The sequence below is a fragment of the Loxodonta africana genome, chromosome 5 (genome assembly GCF_030014295.1).
Source record: "Loxodonta africana isolate mLoxAfr1 chromosome 5, mLoxAfr1.hap2, whole genome shotgun sequence".
NCBI lineage: Eukaryota > Metazoa > Chordata > Mammalia > Proboscidea > Elephantidae > Loxodonta > Loxodonta africana.
In genome coordinates, this window is record NC_087346.1 from 108,898,716 (window position 1) to 108,917,175 (window position 18,460).

General features: G+C 40.7%; 1 protein-coding gene across 6 annotated transcripts in view; it reads right to left on the reverse strand.

Moving 5' to 3' along the window:
- Window positions 1-18,460, reverse strand: part of ATP10D (ATPase phospholipid transporting 10D (putative)) — a 165,284-nt gene that overhangs the window by 21,355 nt on the left and 125,469 nt on the right. For all 6 annotated transcript variants that reach the window (XM_003415920.4, XM_023555028.2, XM_064285858.1 and 3 more), the window contains 5 exons: window positions 17,234-17,418; window positions 11,649-11,958; window positions 8,548-8,624; window positions 6,714-6,839; window positions 2,855-3,055 (listed from right to left, as the gene is read on the reverse strand). In XM_003415920.4, coding sequence (XP_003415968.1) covers window positions 2,855-3,055; window positions 6,714-6,839; window positions 8,548-8,624; window positions 11,649-11,958; window positions 17,234-17,418 — 899 coding nt within the window. The remainder of the gene's footprint in view (window positions 1-2,854; window positions 3,056-6,713; window positions 6,840-8,547; window positions 8,625-11,648; window positions 11,959-17,233; window positions 17,419-18,460) is intronic.

The window sequence follows — 18,460 nt, forward strand, 5'->3', positions numbered from 1 at the left end:
AATTCTGGAGGGTAGAAATAACAATATTGAGAGCTTAATATGGCTAGAAGTTTTGCATGGATTATCTCGTTTAATCCTCACATTATCTCCATAAAGTAAGCAAACTAAGGCACAGGCAAGCTAAATAACTTACCAACATCATACACTATAGAATCCAAATTTGAACCCAGATTAAATATCACCCATTTTTTTGAACATGTGCTGATCTGGGTCAGCGTCTTTAGGACAGCAAGTGAAGGCCAACACTCAAATTTATTATGGTTAGTCTGATTTTTTGTCTGTCCAGCATTTCAACAGGGAATCCATCTCCCCAAAACCATTCATGGGGTTCAAGTAGGAATGACTCAGGCTCTGTCCTCAGAGATAGATACATGTCCCAGGCCTGATAATGAGAAATCTAGCTAAAGTGATAAACACAGGGAAAGGCATGGGACTCAAGACAGGCCAATGAGTCATAATCAGGAAATTTACAACTGTTTTAAGAATAACCATGTTGTGTCGCCATTACTCCTGGATTTTGCAGCCATGTGAGTCAATAAATTTTCCCTTTTTTGCTCTGCCAATTTGATCTGGGTTCTCTGTCACTTGCAAATAAAAGGGACCTGACTAACAGAGTCCTGTTCTGAAGACTGGAACATCTGATCAACAGACCCACTCAGCTTCGTCCACTTATAAGTGTCTGTAGGTCCCCTGACCATCTCAGCCCTGTGATCTTGATAATGCACTTGTGATAGCACTTTGGACTTGTGGCTATGAAACATCAAAGTGGGAAACCTAAGGTGTAAAGACAGCACAACAGGTCTTTGTATAGCATGGCATAATGGCAGACAGCATGGACTCTGGAGCCCAGGGCTGACTGTACCACTCACTGGTGACTATTTATGGTAACTCCCTGTGCCTGAGTTTCCGCATCTACTAAGTGGACATACTGATGGTACTTACCTGGTAGAGATGTTTTGAGGATTAGATTTATGTATGTTAAATACTTAAAATAGTATCTGACACATAGTAGGCATTACACAAATGTTTGTAAGTGCTATATTAGTGTTCGTTATTATTTTTTTTTAAATAATTTTTATTGTGCTTTAAGTGAAAGTTTACAAATCAAGTCAGTCTCTCACATATAAACTTATATACACCTTACTACATACTCCCACTTACTCTCCCCCTAATGAGTCAGCCCGCTCCCTCCCTCCAGTCTCTCCTTTTGTGACCATTTTGCCAGTTTCTAACCCCCTCTACCCTTCCATCTCCTCTCTAGACAGGAGATGCCAACATAGTCTCAAGTGTCCACCTAATACAAGTAGCTCACTCCTCATCAGCATCTCTCTCCAACCCATTGTCCAGTCCAATCCATGTCTGATGAGTTGTCTTTGGGAATGGTTCCTGTCCTGGGCCAACAGAAGGTTTGGGGACCATGACCGCTGGGATTCTTCTAGTCTTAGTCAGACCATTAAGTCTGGTCTTTTTATGAGAATTTGGGGTCTGCATCCCACTGTTCTCCTGCTCCCTCAGGGGTTCTCTGTTGTGCTCCCTGTCAGGGTAGTCATCGGTTGTGGCTGGGCACCATCTAGCTCTTCTGGTCTCAGGATGATGTAAGTCTCTAGTTCATGTGGCCCTTTCTGTCTCTTGGGCTCATAATTACCTTGTGTCCTTGGTGTTCTTCATTCTTCTTTGATCCAGGTGGGTTGAGACCATATTCTTAATTCTTAAAAAATTTTTATTGTGCACTTAGTGAAAGTTTACAGAGCAAGTTAGTTTTCCAGTCAATAATTTGTATGTACATAAAGCATTCCATGACTAGGGTTGGTTACTATTGATTTTGTGAAAGACAAGCTAGAAAGAAGAGTTTTGAGATATCCCAGTTAATCAGCTACTACAGTAGTCTAGGTAAGACACAATAAGGGTAGTGACAGAAGGGTGGAAAGAGGGGAAGGGGGACAAATATAAATGATATACCAAAGGTATACTGAGAGGTCTGAGAGACCAACTAAGTGGAGATGGGCATGGTTGCAGGGTGAGGGAGTGGTTAAGATCACTCTACGGTTTGAATGACAGTTGTTAGTGTACCATCAAGTGTGCCCCCAACTCCTGGCAACATGGTGCACAATGGGATTGGACTATTGTGATCCATAGGGTTTTCACTGGCTGATTTTTAGACCTCCAGGCTGTTCTTCATAGTCTGTCTTAGTCTGGAAGCTCTACTGAAACCTGTTCAGCATCACTGCAACATGACAGACGGGTGGTGGCTGCACTCGAGGTATACTGGCTAGAAATTGAACCCAGGTCCCCCACATGGAAGATGAGAATTCTACAGCTGAGCCACTACTGCCTTTTTCAATGAATGAAAATAGAACCTGAAATATTTAACTTTGGCTTTGGAACTAGAGGGGATGGGCTCACATACTGGCCCTGCCTACTTTTTAGCTGTGAAATTTTTAGAAAAATTACTTAACCTCTTTGAGGCTTAGATTCCCTGTCTTAGAATGGGGATAAGACTAGGTTCTGTCTCAAACGGTTTTTGTGAGGATAAATAAGACAGGACATATTTAGTAGTGAGCACAAAAGATGGAAGAGGGGTTTACTAAATGCTCCATTTCATTCATTGTAAGATCGCAGAAATTGGATTCCTTCCTGTAAGTATCAAAGGTATTTTATCATTTTATCTGTATTCACCTCGGGGGCAAGAACTTACTATCTGCAGTGTTGGTAGAAATCTTTTTAAATGACTAGACATTTCAAAAAGTTTAAAATAGTTCTTTACGTACCGCTATATTTGGCCTGGGGTGATTGAAAAACACACTGGCATTGACAATGAACGTGGATCAGTCTAAGGATGTGTTCTTGCACCCACCTCTGACTTCTGACCGCTTGTGTAAAGTTCAGGCAGCTGGATGAGTGTCTCTGCAGACACGTCTTTCTCCAAAACACCGTAAATGACAGGAGGGGCAGAGGTGAAGAGGAGGTTGAAGAAGATCAAAACCCAATAGTCAGTCATGGATGTTCCTGAGAACCCACAGAAGAACTGGTACCAGAAAAGGAGGTTCACATAGGCCTAGGGATACAAAGAGGAACATTCAGGTCTTAGTCACAACAGCCCATGATATGACCGCACATTCCTACATGCCATTTTTAGGTGTGTGATCTCTGCCTCTCTGCAATTCAGTCTCCTCACTTATAAAACGGGAGACCACAGCCTACCTTACAGTTTTTCTTGGTAAATGTTTTATTAAATCAAAACACACACGCATACACACCTCTTACTATATGGAGCTAGGTACTGTTCTAAGTGCTTCAGAACAACTTGGGAATTATTATCGTTCCCATTTTATAAGTGAAAAAAAACTGAAGCACAGAGAGAGCAAGGGACATGCCCAAAGTTACCCAGATAGTAAGTGGCACAGCCAAAACTCAAATTGAGATATTTCAGCTCTAGATAAAGAGTGCCTAGTCCAGTGCCTGGCGAGCACAAGCACCAAACACACGCTCATTCTTTTGCTTTCTGGTCCATAAATACTTTCTGGTGATGGAGTGGGATGGGGCCACTAAGCTAACGAATTGTTCCAGTTTACCTGGATCTTAGGGAATTCCCAGAATGCGGGACTCTCAATGCCAAAACTGGGACAGCCCCCGGCAAACCAGGACAACTAGTCACCCTAGAGGCTAGATCAAAACATCCTACAGTATTTTGTCTCAGGTAAACTAAGTCTATTACAGCAAAAGCTCTGTACTTTCAAGCATGGCAAGCCACAGGAAAGGACAATGGACTTATATTTAGGGGGTCTGGTTTCAAGGTCTGGGGGTGCATCTTACTGATTGTGTGATTTTAGGCCATTTTCTTAATTTCTCTGAATTTGAGTTTCCTGACCTGTTAAATGAGAACTACAGATTCAGGGATTTTAGTATCAACATCAAGTTAGGGAGTGGCTGTAACCTGTATCAGGTCCCTGGGTCGCACGAGTGACTGTAACCTGTATCAGGTCCCCGGGTAGCACAAATGGTTTCCGCTTGGTTACTAATCAAAAGGCTGGCTGGTTTGAAACCAGCCAGCAGTACTGCAGAAGAAAGGACTGGTGATCTACTTCCACAAGATTACTGCCATAGGAAATTCTATGGAGTGCAGTTCCACTCTTGCACACATAGGTCACCATGAGTTGGAATCGACTCAACGGCAATGGATATGGATTTTTGCAACATGTAAAGTACCTTACAAATGTTAAATTATTATTATCATTAGTGTCATACATTTACTAGAACACCTTAGGACAGCGCCACACTTCTTAGAAGAGAGAACAGAGTTGCTTAGTCTAGAGCATATGATGGACACAAGATATACTCAGCTCCTGGAAATCTATCATTTTTGGATACATGTGGTTTGGGGCACAATTCTGAGGAGTGAAACCATAGTCTTCATCAGTATCTCAAATGTTGTCCATGGCCCAAGAACCATGGTCTTATTAAGGTAAGTGACTCTAATGGCTCCTGGTACTGGCCCTCTCTCCACAGTCAATACAATATTCCTTGTTTGGCTAGGTAAACAAGAGGTAGTACTTAAGTCTGGAAGATATTGGTATGATGGATTACAGAGCAGAAACCAACAGGGGTCCTTACTCCCTGATGATGTTCTCTCTACAAATGAATACTCCCTCTCTTTCCAAGAGCAGGTAGCATTTCCTTCTAGTATTAGATTTCTTAACCTTTGGGTTTCATCTGGGGATGGTAGAGATGGGGTGGGGTTGTAGCAGAGTGGAAGAGAAGGCAGAAAATGTAAAGATATTTTAAAAAATCAACAGCCTTGGGAAGGGTACTCCTTTGTAAAAGTTACTGGCCACTAAGACCTGGAATTTTAAATTACAAGTCAGACCTTTCTTCAGTATTATATAAGTGAGTCAAACATGATCTCTGTGTACTGGCCCCAAGTTGTTTACATCTTCATAGCCAGGTGAGGCCCATTAGCCCAAAAAGCCCACCAGCCTCAAACTCAAACTTGTACATATTCAATTTTTTTTTTCTTTTAAATAGCCCAAGTAAGCAGATTTTTAGCTACTTAGTACTTGTTTTTGTTATGCTTGCTAACCAAAAGGTTGGCAGTTTGAATCGGTCAGGTACTCCTTAGAAACTCTATGGAGCAGCTCTACTCTGTCCTACAGTGTTGCTCAGTCAGAAACCAACTCGACAGCAACGGGTTAGTGCTTCTTTGCTTAACACACCCAGCAAAACTGTGCCCAATGCCGCTATCACTAGATAAGATACAACCCCTAGCTGCGTGTGTCCTTCAGAGCTCTCTGACCCAGGGACTCCCAACCTTGCTGCAGGAGGATGTCATCAAGTCACATGTAAGCTCCCCCCACCTTTCTCCTCTTCTCCAGGATTTTTCAAGACTTCTTCTCCTTGCGGTGGCCTCCTGCACTGGGAGTCCTCCTGCTATGGGGGACCACCTCCTGCATGTGGCTGTCAATGCCTTAGCCCCCATAAATAGCTTCTGCAATGCTATCTCGCTATCTTGTGGTCCTGTCTTTTTTCTTGATCAGCCCCAAATTCCCTCAAACTCAATACACCCAGAATCACACACTCAGCAAGAGACTTCATGAATTTAAAATATTTTCTTAAAGAGTCTGAGCTTTATTAAACTCTGAATAAATAACTAATTCTGATTAGTATTTAGTCAGCTTAGTGTAGGATACTTTCTCATTATCCTTTATGTAATTGTGATTGAACCACTGAAAGCTGCTTCCGTTGTGCCGTGGGCAAAAACGTCCTGGTGACAGGCATACACATACACACAGATCTAAATTACATATGTGGAGTATCCTAAAATAATCCATTTAAGTTTTTTCCATAAATATAGCATTTCAATGTTGTTGTGTGCCGTCAAGTCGATTCTGATTCTTAGTGACCCTTTATGACAGATAGAACAGCCCCATAGGGTTTCCCAGGCTGTATCTTTACAGGAACAGACCACCAGGTCTCTCCCTCCTTTTGTTTAGCAACCAAGTATGTAACCATTGTGCCACCAGGGCAGAAGAGACTTAAGTGAAGCAATCTAAGTTCAATACAATTCTATAAAAGAGGAACCTGAACTTTAAATAGGGTGTCAAAGGTTGCACCAGACAGTGTCAGAATTTTAATCAAATTCTGCCTTTTAGGAACTACATAATCCTAACAAATTTCTTTACCAAAAAATAAATATCAAGCACAAATACACTATCTATGCTTGCTAGAGAATTCTTGCATCTGTGAGTGCTAGCAGCTACAGGCTAAGCCACGATACTGGTTTTCATCTGTATCTGTGTCTGCAATAAACCACAAGGAATATCATTTTGGGGACAGCAAACTCTTCTTGGTATCGCCTGTAAAATGGAAGCAAACGTTTTCATTCCCTACTGACAGGCACTGTTAAACATTTCCTAATTCTGCTTGTCACAACCTCTTTATGAAGGTCAAAAACTGGATTTTAAATGAACCAGACAGGACTTAATTGAATTTAAATGCATAGGGAGTAGAAAATGTTAGCAGATGGACAAGCCTAGCAATTTGCTGTCAGTAGATGAAACATAGCACATTCTCCAATTATTTCTGGAAAGACAGCAGGAGTGCTCCTGGCTGCTTCCACACATCAAGGCAAAGTCAGCTTAGTGCAGGGCACTTTCTCTCCATCCTTTATGCAACCATGATTGGAAACGGGTAGGGAAGAATTCTCTGTAGTCACATACCACATTCTTGTAGAAAAAATACAGGATCATGTTGGAAAGTCGCGTGTAACACCAGTGCCCATGGACAAGTAGGAGCTTGCTGAGATGTCTGAACTGAGAAATGGCAAAGTCACTGGCCATCACAGCCTGCAGAGGCAAAGGGGAGAGAAGGCCATCCTGAGTAATCAAACACGTTAGGACAGGGACACAGCATGGGCAACCCGGCCCTCCTCAGGCTCAGACAGGTCAAATCTGTGCTTAAACTTTCTGCACATTCTAAACAAAACCCGTGAACACAGAGCCTTAATGGGCTGCCCGGGGCTGCTACTCAGCTTTCCAATAGGGTCACATGAAACAAGACTTCTTACTTGGTTACTACTCATGATGCAGTTTCAGCAAATGAACTTTCCAGAACAAGCAGCCCTCAGCAAGAGTCCTGTCTTCTTCATTACAATGTGTATTCACCTTCTCCTCAAGGAGGAGAATAGCAAGAAGTATCAGAGTCATGACTTTATATAACTTTGTATAATGTGTCAGGCAAAGAGGTATTTGGATTCCTCTTCTTGCAGAGATAGCATAATTTACAATTCTCAGGAAACCCTAAGTCTCATATCCCACCTTCTTCTGACAGCATTCATTCTATGTAAGAAAAACAATCTTTTGGATGACAAGCTTTTATCTGAATTTTGTGCCTCAAACACTACTGTAAACACACACACACACCCCGCAGAGCAAAAAGGACACTCCCACCTCTCTATTTCCTTCATTCTCCCTTCTAGCTCTTCCTCCTCCTTCTCTCTCTCTCAGTAATGTTAGGTTCTTCATTCAAATCCTTAGTAGCTTTCTTCAATGTCAGGATTTACATAGATATTGCATGGCTAAAAATATGCATTCCTATGATGTAGATAGGCTCTAGTTTTTAAACTGAACAAGTGAACAACACATCTAAAATTAGCCAGGAAGATACTAGGTACATAATCCAAAAACCCTTTGCCTTTGAGTCATTTGCAACTCATGGTGACTTTATAGGACAGAGTAGAACTGCCCGATAGGGTTCCCAATGAGTGGCTAGTGGATTTGAACTGCTTACTTTTTGGTTAGCAGCCGAATGCTTAACCACTGCACCATTGGGGTCTAGGCACTAATACACACTCAGTAAATAACCAATGAATGAACAGATAAACTCCCTGCCTCCCAATCCTGGGCTATCTGCAGTCAGCCTCACTCTACTGCAGAGATCTTATCATGGAGAATATTGTCCTTGGCAGTGTCTCAGGCTGGGTTCTCTAGAGGAGCAAAACCAGTGAAGCATACATATATAAGTATATACCCCATACCCAAGAAAGATTTATCTCAAAGAAATGGCTCCGGCAGTTGTGTAGAATGGCCAGTCCCAAATTCATGGGTCATGCATCCATCTGGAGGCTTCTGCTGACTCACTTGTTTGCAGGAGCTGACGAACCCAAAATCGGCAGGTCAGGCAGAAGGCTGCTGGCTCACAGTGTTGCAGGAGCTGAAGAATACCAAGATCTGCAGGCCAAGTGGCAGGCTGCTGGCTCAAGTCCCAAGAACCAGAGGTCAGAGGATGAAGAGTCAGATGCAGGATTCAGAAAGAGCTTTGCCAGAACATCCATATATATTGGATGCAGGCCACACCTCCAAGGAAACTGATTGGCTTTCAACTGATTGGCTTTCAACTGATTGACCTCTCACATTAGATCACAAAATGGAGAATGATTACATAATATCTGCCAAACCACTGAGAATCATGGCCTAGCCAAGTTGACACACAACTTTAAACATCACAGAGAGGCAGGTCAAGGTCATGGTCCTCGGGTGCACAGTATTTACTCACCTGCATGCCTTCTTGACCTGAGATCCCTATTCCAACGTCTGCCACTTGTATCATACTAACATCATTGGCACCGTCACCTTATGAGATAGAAGAAAATGGCAAGAAACATAATGAGGTGTAAGGTTGTTGTTAGGTGTTGTCGAGTTGGTTCCACTCGTAGAAACCCTGGGTATAATAGAATGAGGGGTGAGGAGAGGGTGGTAAACTTTGCAAATCAATAGTGGCCACTAAAGCAAACAAACAAATCCTTCAAAGTTTGTCCCTTTCCTCCAAATTACCTGGAAGCTAGTTAAGCACGAATTGAATGTGGCATCCCAGTAATATCAGGAAGAAGTCTAAACTCCTTAAGACTGCTTCAAAGTCCTTCATACTATGGAACCTTCCTGGATTAATCTCTCCTTTTTCCATACTGCCCACTTTACTTTCAGTTCTCCAAACATACCCTGCTCCTTCTAGCCATTGCACATGCTTTTCTCTGTTCTGATAACACTGTCCTTATCACCTCCACCCCACCTTGCTGGATTTCAAGTGCTCTTGGTCTCTGCTTAGGTGTCACTTTCCTTGGGAAACCTTCCCACACTCCCTCAAGAAGAGATCAGATGCCCCTTCCATAGGCTCCAGCACCACCTCGTGTGTATCTCTATCAGAATGTATTACATGATATTATAGTTACACATAGATTTATTGGTCTCCTCCACACACTGGAAACTTCTTAAGAGGAGGTACTACATTCTTGCTGGTGATGGGCATTTGGTGTTTCTAACTGCCTGCCAACCACTTGCCTGTTTTCTGGGAATAGTACCCTTATTTTCCTTGGGTACTCTGGACCCATGTAGTTTGTTAGGGTGAAGCCAAATCCCCAAATTTACAGGTGGGAATTCAATCCAGACCTCCCAATCAGCATCTTCTGTTCCCTGGCCTCAATGATTGATTCAGGGATGGACACATGACTCAATTTAATTAATATAATTGCAAAGTCCAGGGGTTCTAGCTTCAGGAACACTTGGATCCAGGGGCTTGAACAACTCATTCATCTGTATGTCCATTCAACAAAATAAGTAAAATTAAAATTCAATCCTAATCCTGATATATTACTATAACAACCTGAAAAGAGGTGTTATATTTTCCCTGAGGTTGCTAATGCAAGAAGATATAAGCTGGGACTTTTCAGTAGCTACATCACCAGTACGAGGGAGAGGCTATCTGAAACGGGAAGCAATCTAGGAGAAGACAGAGATTGAAAGGGGCACCTAGGCCCGTGTCTTGCTAAACTCTAAACATTGGAGTGTCTCAAGCCTTAAATGTCTCTTCTCATTTATATTCACTTTTCAGTGATCTCATCTAACATCAAGACTTTAAACATCATCATTAGACTTAAAACTCCAAAATTTATATCTCTAGCCATGTCCTCATTTCTAAATGACAGAAGTTTATACCCAGCTGCCTACTGGATATGATTGCTTAGACACTTAGGCTTTTCAAACTTAACAAGCGCAGCACCCAAATCCTAACAGCCCCTCCTCCATCTTGATACATGGGAGCTTCATTCTTTCTGTTCTCAGACAAAACCTTGGCATTATTTTTAACACCTCTCTCACACAATACACCTAATCCATCAGCAAATGTCACTAGCTCTTCCTTCAAAACACATTCATTACCTGACCATGTCCTACCACCACCACTGCTACCACCTACGCCCAAGGCACCATCTTGTTTGTCTTAATTATTTTAAGTTTCCAAGCTGATTTCCTTACTTATGTACTTGCACCCCAACAGTGACTCTCAACACATAGCTAAAATGATTCCTCTCTTGTTTTGGCTACAGTTAGTGTTAGCATTAGATCTCTGGTTAGGTTTAGAGGTACAGTTAGGGTTAGTGTTTGCTTTAGCATTAGGGTTCAGCTTAATATTAGGACTATGGTTAAATTCAGTGTTAGGATTAAGGTTAGGTTTAAGTTTAGGGTTAGTGCTACTACTGGGTTGCGGTTAGGGCTACGGTAACAGTGTTAGGGATAGGCTTAGGTCTAGGGTCAGGGTTATGGTTATGGTTGGGGTTAGGGTTAACTTTGGGGTAAGGGTTAGGATTAGATAATCTTTTAAAACCTAAGGCAGAGCATGTTCCTCCTCTGTTCAAAATCTTCCAATGCCTCTCTATCTCTCTCAGATAAGAGCCAAAATTGTATAATGGCCTCTAAGATGCTATATGATCTGGCCACCTCCACCTCTCTGACCTTCACTAACTTGCAAAAATCTCTTCCCCTCCCTCAATCTGCTCTGGCCTTGGACACACCAAGCACAGTCCACCTCATAGATGCTGATTCCACCGTCCACTCTGCCAGGAAGGTTCTCCCCTCAAATCACTCACCCATGGATCAATCCCTCCTCATTTCCTTCATCTCTGCTCACATACAACCTTCTCAATGAGACAGTCTCTGAAATCCATATTTATACTAGTAGTATCCTTCCCCATCTCCAACCATCCACAACCGTGTAACCCTGCTTTGGTTTTCTCAATAGCATTTCTCACTATCGATAAACTGTATGTTTATCTTTTTGTTTGTTTGATTGTTCCACTGAATGCTCCCTCCCCACTAGAATGTAAGTTTCATAAGAAAAGCCACTTTGTCAGTTTTATATACTCTTGAATCTCCATCGCTTAGAAAAATGCCTGGTACCTAGAAGGCACTGAAATATATGTTGGATGGATAAATAAAAGAATTGCTCATGTCTCCAAATTCAACTTTCCTGAAGCTAGAACTTGTAGATTTTTCAGTTCTGTGAGTCAGTACGTTGCCCTACTTAAGCCAGTTGAGTTGGGGTTCTGATGTATAACCCAAAGAATTCTGTCTGTTATATTGTCTGTATCACATCCCTACTACCTGGTTCATAGCAGGTCAAACAGGTGATAGAAGGAAAAGAAGAAGATAATGAAAGGGAGGAAGAGAAAAAGGTGAGAAAAAAGTGAAGAGAAAGTAAGGGAGGAAGGAGGTCGGAAAGACATACAGACACACAGATGTGCAGACAAAAGAACAGATAGAATGATCTGCCTCTGGTTTGGTGTGAAAAGGAGACACATAGAGTCTAGTCCCATGTCTACTCACCAATAGCCAAGGTCATCACTCGGAGATGGTTGCGTACCAATTTTACCACCTCGCTTTTCTGCAGGGGAGTGGCTCGGCAGCAGACCACAGCTCGACACCAAGCAGTCAATTCAAGGAACTGCCTTTGAAGACTTTCTTGCAGGGCAAACTCCAGGGTCTTCCCAGTGATAACAAGCCCAGCCCGGAGCCCCAAGTCCTGGGGGACAGGAGGCTGGTGTAAATTCTCACTTAATGGTACTTGCTCTGGAGAAGCACGATTATTCTTCTGAAGTTCTTTCAAAATTGTACTCATCAGCATCTCACAGGCATCCTTGAAACAGGAGGCAAAGAAAGTCAGTCTTTGGGGCTCCCGTGGTGGCCATATCCACCTAAATTGGTCATTTTCATTCTTTAATTACTGCTGCATCAAGGCAACCCCAAGGGATAAGTAATCCGCTACTTTCAAAGACCTCACAGCTCTTCCATAGGGACTTCTGTCTGTATGTAGGAATGGGTTAAAAGGATGGGGGTTATCTCATCTCTAATTCTACAGCTAGGAAATAGCTAGAGAATTTCTTCTTTATGTGTCCACTTTGCCTTTTCAAACGCTGAATCTCAAAAACCCTTTGGTCTCGTTGTGCCATTTATTAGAAGTTCAACCTTAGGCAAATTATGCAATTTCTTTTGGCCTTAATTTTCTCATCTGAAAAAAGGGGATATTGTCTGTAGCTTAATATTGTGAGGAATAAGTGAAATAATATACGCAAAGTTCCTAGGGTTAGGCATGAGAATAGCAGAGATTTAAAATAATATTTTTTATCTTCTCTTTGATTCAATACCTTATTCATTCATTCATTAACTAAGTATTTATTGAGAACCTACTATATATTATTTGAAGTCCTAGGGAATATGTCAATGAACACAAAAATTCCTGCCTTCATGGAGTATATATGCTGATCTAGGTATGTTCTTAGTGGTGCTTATCCCATTTGGTTTGTGTACACATCTCCACTCTCCTCACTCCACCCTAGTTAGTAAGTTCTTTAAAGGCATACAGCATTTTTAATTTACCTGTGAAGCCTTTGTTATGCCAAAAACAGTGTCATAGCAGCCATCTAATATGTGTTTGTTGAACAAGTTCTACTCAAGAAGACTAACAATATGCTTATCCAGAAATTATTCTGTAAATGACCACTAAGGAGGAACTAATATACCCAGGAGCATGAATTTAATTTTACACACAAAGTCTCAAATATTTTATTTATGAAAGAGCCCCTTACTCTTATTTTAAATCATTTTTATCAGCATTTCTTAGCTAAGACAAAATAAAAGGGGTAAGGAAAGAGTGGATACATATATGTGGGCATGGCACAACAAAGACTTAATAACCATTATTATGGATTGAATTGTGCTCCTCAAAAATATGTGTTGTAAATCCTAACCTTTATACCTGTGGTTATAATCCCCTATGGAAATGGGTTGTCTTGGTTATGTTAATGAGACAGGATTAGTGTAGGATGTGTCTTAAATCAATCTCTTTTGAGATATAAAAGAGATTAAACAAGCAAAGGAGAAAAGCAGAGATGGGGGAAGAGAGATGCCAAGCCACATGAAGATCACCCAGGAGTAGAAGCTCAGAAAAGACAAGGACCTTCCTTCAGAGCCAACAGAGAGAGAGAGTCTTCCCCTAGAGCCAGTGCCCTGAATTTGGACTTCTAGCCCCCTAAACTACGAGAAAATAAACTTCTGTTTGTTAAAGCCACCCACTTGTGGTATTTCTGTTATAACAGCACTAGACAACTAAGACAATCATGTAGACTCTAAACAACAGTCTCAACTTTAAAATGGAGCTACCTGCAGCCTTTTATCCTAGGAACAAATGATCCTACACACCTCAAAAACCCCAAAGGAAAAGCATACAAAGATGAACCAAATATGCTCATCATAAGCTCAATATGTAAGAGTAAAAAATTATTTTTAAAAACCAACTGGGGTTTAGTTAAAGTGGTACATTTGTAAATTAAAATACTCAGCAGTTATTGAAAATTAAGATGTCTATTAAGTTGTCTCTTTACAAGAGGAAAGAGCCTCGTTGTGCAATGGTTAAGTGCTCAGCTGCTAACCAAAATATTGGTGGTTTGAACCCACCCAACAGCTCCACAGGAGAAAGACCTCGTGATCTGCTCCTGTAAAGATTATAGCCTAGAAAACCCTGTGGGGCAGTTCCTCTCTGTCACATGGGCTCACTATGAGTCGAGATTGACTTGACGGCACCCAACAACAATATTTACAAGAGATGGTATTAAGAATGTATATTATTAAGTAAAAAATATAGCTATAATATTACATATTACTATATAACGTTGTTGTTGTTGGAAACCCTGGTGGAATAGTGGTTAAGTGCTACAGCTACTAACCAAAAGGTCGGCAGTTCGAATCTACCAGGTGCTCCTTGCAAACGCTACGAGGCAGTTCTACCCTGTCCTATAGGGTTGCTATGAGTTAGAATTGACTCGACAGCATCCTCACAATTGCTGTTATACTTGAGCTCCTTGTTGCAGCCACTGTGTCAATCCATCTCGTTGAGGGTCCTCCTCTTTTTCACTGACCCTCTACTTTACCAACCATGATGTCCTTCTCCAAGGACCAGTCCCTCCGGATAACATGTCCAAAGTATGTAAGACGTAATCTCACCATCCTTGCTTCTAAGGATGTACTATAATACTAAGAATGTACTATAAACACAGTCTTTGTAGTGTTCATATGCTTATAGTGCACAGAATATAGTCTAGGTGGATACTCTCTAAAATATGAATGCAAATTATCTGTGGTTTTGTGTTTATAGATATTTTTATTCTCTCTTATTTGTACATACATGTGTCTAGTTTTTATAAATTAACTATATTTTCTTTATAGAATTAATACAATATAGAAAATATACTGAAATAGAAGTCAAAAAATTTAAAGTTTATCTCAAGCTTGAAAATAATCAGCTGTAGGCTCTTGGAGAAATCACAACTTCTTAGAATCTCAGGCTCTCAATCTATAAAATGGGGGATAATTTTATCTGCTCTGTTTACTTGTTATAATTGTCAAATTAGATCATTTATGAAAAAGCTTTCTGGACTGCTAATAAACTATATAAATATAAAGCTATTAACCTTAGGAAAAAATTAAATGGAATTAGAAAAATAAAGCTTAAAAAATTAAATGATAAATCCCAAAATGTTTTTATATATCAGAATGCAGTAAATAATTTAGGATATAATTGTACTAAAGCAAATCAAGAGATCAAATTTTATGAGACTTTTAACTATTTAAGGTTTGCAAGTGGCTACATTTATTTTAATCCAATTTGCAAAGTTAGGCGCAAAAGATGGAGGGAATTTGTAAATTGAGATACTACATGACAGGAAGGACTTTAGACATCCCATCAACTGCCAGTTGGACCACTTAAACATGGCAGGAGCAATTGCTTCAATAAATGAGAAATACGGCTCCAGCACCTCCAAGACCTCTGTAACGCTTTATCACTTTATCGCTGTAAAGTTTAGGGGTTGGGGTAGAAAAAAGGGAAAGGAAATACCAGTCAGTGGGCCTCTACTAGCCTCAACTATGTGCTTGGCATTTTACATGCATGGGCATGAATCATCATAAAACAAAATTATATTCATAGTATTCTATTTAGTTATATGAAAAACCCCATAGATGGAATGGCTGTTCATAGCAAATACAAAATATCTTTTGCATGTTGAACAGTCCACAGCAAATACTCAATGAATACTTCTTGAGTTGGTAGTTTTAACTGTCTTTAAATATAAATCATATATTAAGGAATAAATATTACAGTCCTAATGATTTTACTCTTCACAAAAACTCTTTAAGTCAAAATCTGACACCAAGAATTGATTCTTCGTCATCCTTTTTAATGTTCACTGAACCTCTTCCATATGCTGGGCACCTCAGTAAGCACTTTACATTTTCTCCTTTAATGCCCACAACAATCCTATGAAATGAGCATTATTCCCACATTATGGGTAAGGAAAAGGACGCGAGACAGTAAGTAACTTCCCAAGGTCACGGACTTGGTCAATGGCTGGCCAAGTATTTGAACCTGATCTCACCATCAATTTAGGCATGTCCTTTTAAGTTACTAAAGTCACTAAGCATTGTCCTTTGCTTAGCCCTTTACTGGTGCTGGAGTTGGCTGGAGGTTGTGGTTATTGGGTCCATGGGCCACTGCCAGCTGCTTTGGGAACTCACGCTGTGTAAACAAATAAAACTGTCTTTCCTCAAAGTGTACAACCTATTTAGGTAGATTTAAAAACAAACAAAAAACTAAACCAGTTGCCTTCAAGTCAACTCTGACTCATGGTGACCCCATGTATGTCAGAGTGGAACTGTGCTCTATAGGGTTCTAATGGCTGATTTTTTGAAAGTAGATCACCAGGCCTTTCTTCCCAGGTACCTCTAGGTAGACTCAAACCACTAACCTTTCGGTCAGCAGCTGAGTGCTTAACTGTTTGCACTACCCAGGGGTGATGAGGCCTACCATAAAAACATGGATAATCAAACATGGCACCTATGACAAATGTCCAAGATACAGCTCAGATGTGAAGCTCCAGAGGATTTTAGACGAGACAGGTTTCATGCTGGCACTAATGTTATGGGGGTCTGAAACATGGTTAGGTTTGACTACTGAGGAAGGAAGGAGGAAGGAAGGAAAAAAATGCATAAATATTTGGATGGTGGTGGCATAGAGGTTAAGAGCTCAGCAACTAACCAAAAGGCTGGCAGTTAGAATCCACCAGCCACTCCCTGCAAATCCTGTGGGGCAGTTCTACTCTGTCCTATAGGTTTGCTATGTGTCAAAATCAACTCAGTGACAATGGGTTTGTTTTTTTGGTTTACCGGTATATTAGGAATGTTCTGAGAAAAATGAGATGCCTATCTCACTGATTAGAATGTTTGCATTGAAAGTTAGTGGGAGGCAAAATTGGAAAAGGCTGAGTCCAAACCTTTTAAAATCCTTTCTCCTTAAAAAACACACACACGTATACGGATCTATATATATCCATATTGTAGACCCAGCCTCCTCTTCCCTTAAACACAATTCTTCAAACTTTTGATATTCTAAGAGCACTAATTAAGAATTACCACTAGAGGGCATTATTATCTTGAGAGCCTATTTTTAGAATTACCATAAAAATATTTATTATTCACCTGATTTCAATAGAAATCATCACTTCTTCTCATATTGAAAGGGAGGTACACTCTTGTCTCAGGACTTGTTGTATTTTGTCATTATGGGCTAAGTCTTTCCAAGACCTTGCTAATTCATGCAAGTAAATATGGAGGAAAAAAATGCAAAGAAAAATAATTTTTTTTTTCCAGTAATGATTCCCCTGAATCGTTATTGTTTTCTGCTAATCCTTTAAAAGAACTATGCATGGCACCCTCCCAAGCATAAGCAAAGTCGCTGGATAGAATAAATAATTACCAGGAAGCTAACGGCTATTGTTTTTTCTTTCTCCTTCCACAAACCAAGTCTCGAACAGTCCATTTGCTTTGCAAAAACAGGACTGGTTTACTCTCACTATACTTACTTTACTCTGAGTATTGAGGATAAAGAGCTTGTCATCTGGCTCCAGAAGTTTGCACGCATAAGCTATGTTGACAGCTGTCTCCTGCTTGTCCCCTGTCAGCATCCAGATCTTGATGCCAGCTTTTTGAAGGGCTTCTATAGACTCAGGGACTCCCTCCTGCAGGCGGTCTTCAATGCCAGTAGCACCTATAATACAACCAATGTGCAACAGGACTTGTAAGTAAGAAACTAAAATCTAAACAGGTAATAACTGAATCATATCTGTTCTAACCAACACCATCATGAACAATACAAACTACTCCAGTAGCTTCTACGGAGCCTAGAGAAATGCCAAGGCCAAAACCATATACAAAGTGATATTTTAAAAAGAAGCCTCAAGGATCAATGAGTTTATTAAACTAACTTGTTTTCTTTTTGGCTAGCATTCATTTCTTAAATTGAGGGCATTTGATTTATGTAATCTTGTCTAAAATTATATAATTATATGATTCTAACCCCAAGGGTAAGGGAGGCTTTTAAAGAATGCTCTTGCCATAAGACATAATGTCTATTTACAATGTTGTTTCATAACACAGGTCCACAATTCCCTTTTCCAAAACACTAGTTGCCAGATTTGTTTCATAATTCAAGTTTTTCAGATTTTCAAAAAGTAACATGGTACCTATGCCATGTTTCATAAAACCTGTAAATCAAGGAGATTAACATTTCTGTAGTAAACCTCACAAATGTTCACACTAAGTAGGATAATAAAGACTATAAATAGTCCTGCACCAAACCAGGCTTGATTTTTGCTACCAAATGAGTTTGGCAGTAAACCCATAGGAGCATTTTTTTTTAATAATTTTTATTGTGCTTTAAGTGAAAGATTACAAATCAAGTCAGTTTCTCACACAAAAACCCATATACACCTTGCTACATACTCCCAATTACTCTCCCTCTAATGAGACAGCCTGCCCTCTCCCTCCACTCTCTCTTTTTGTGTCCATTTCATCAGCTTCTAACCCCCTCCACCCTCTCACCTCCCCTCCAGGCAGGAGATGCCAACATAGTCTCAAGTGTCCACCTGATCCAAGAAGCTCACTCCTCACCAGCAACCCTCTCCAACCCATTGTTCAGTCCAATCCATGTCTGAAGAGTTGGCTTCGGGAATGGTTCCTGTCCTGGGCCAACAGAAGGTCTGGGGGCCATGACCACCGAGGTCCTTCCAGTCTCAGTCAGACCATTAAGT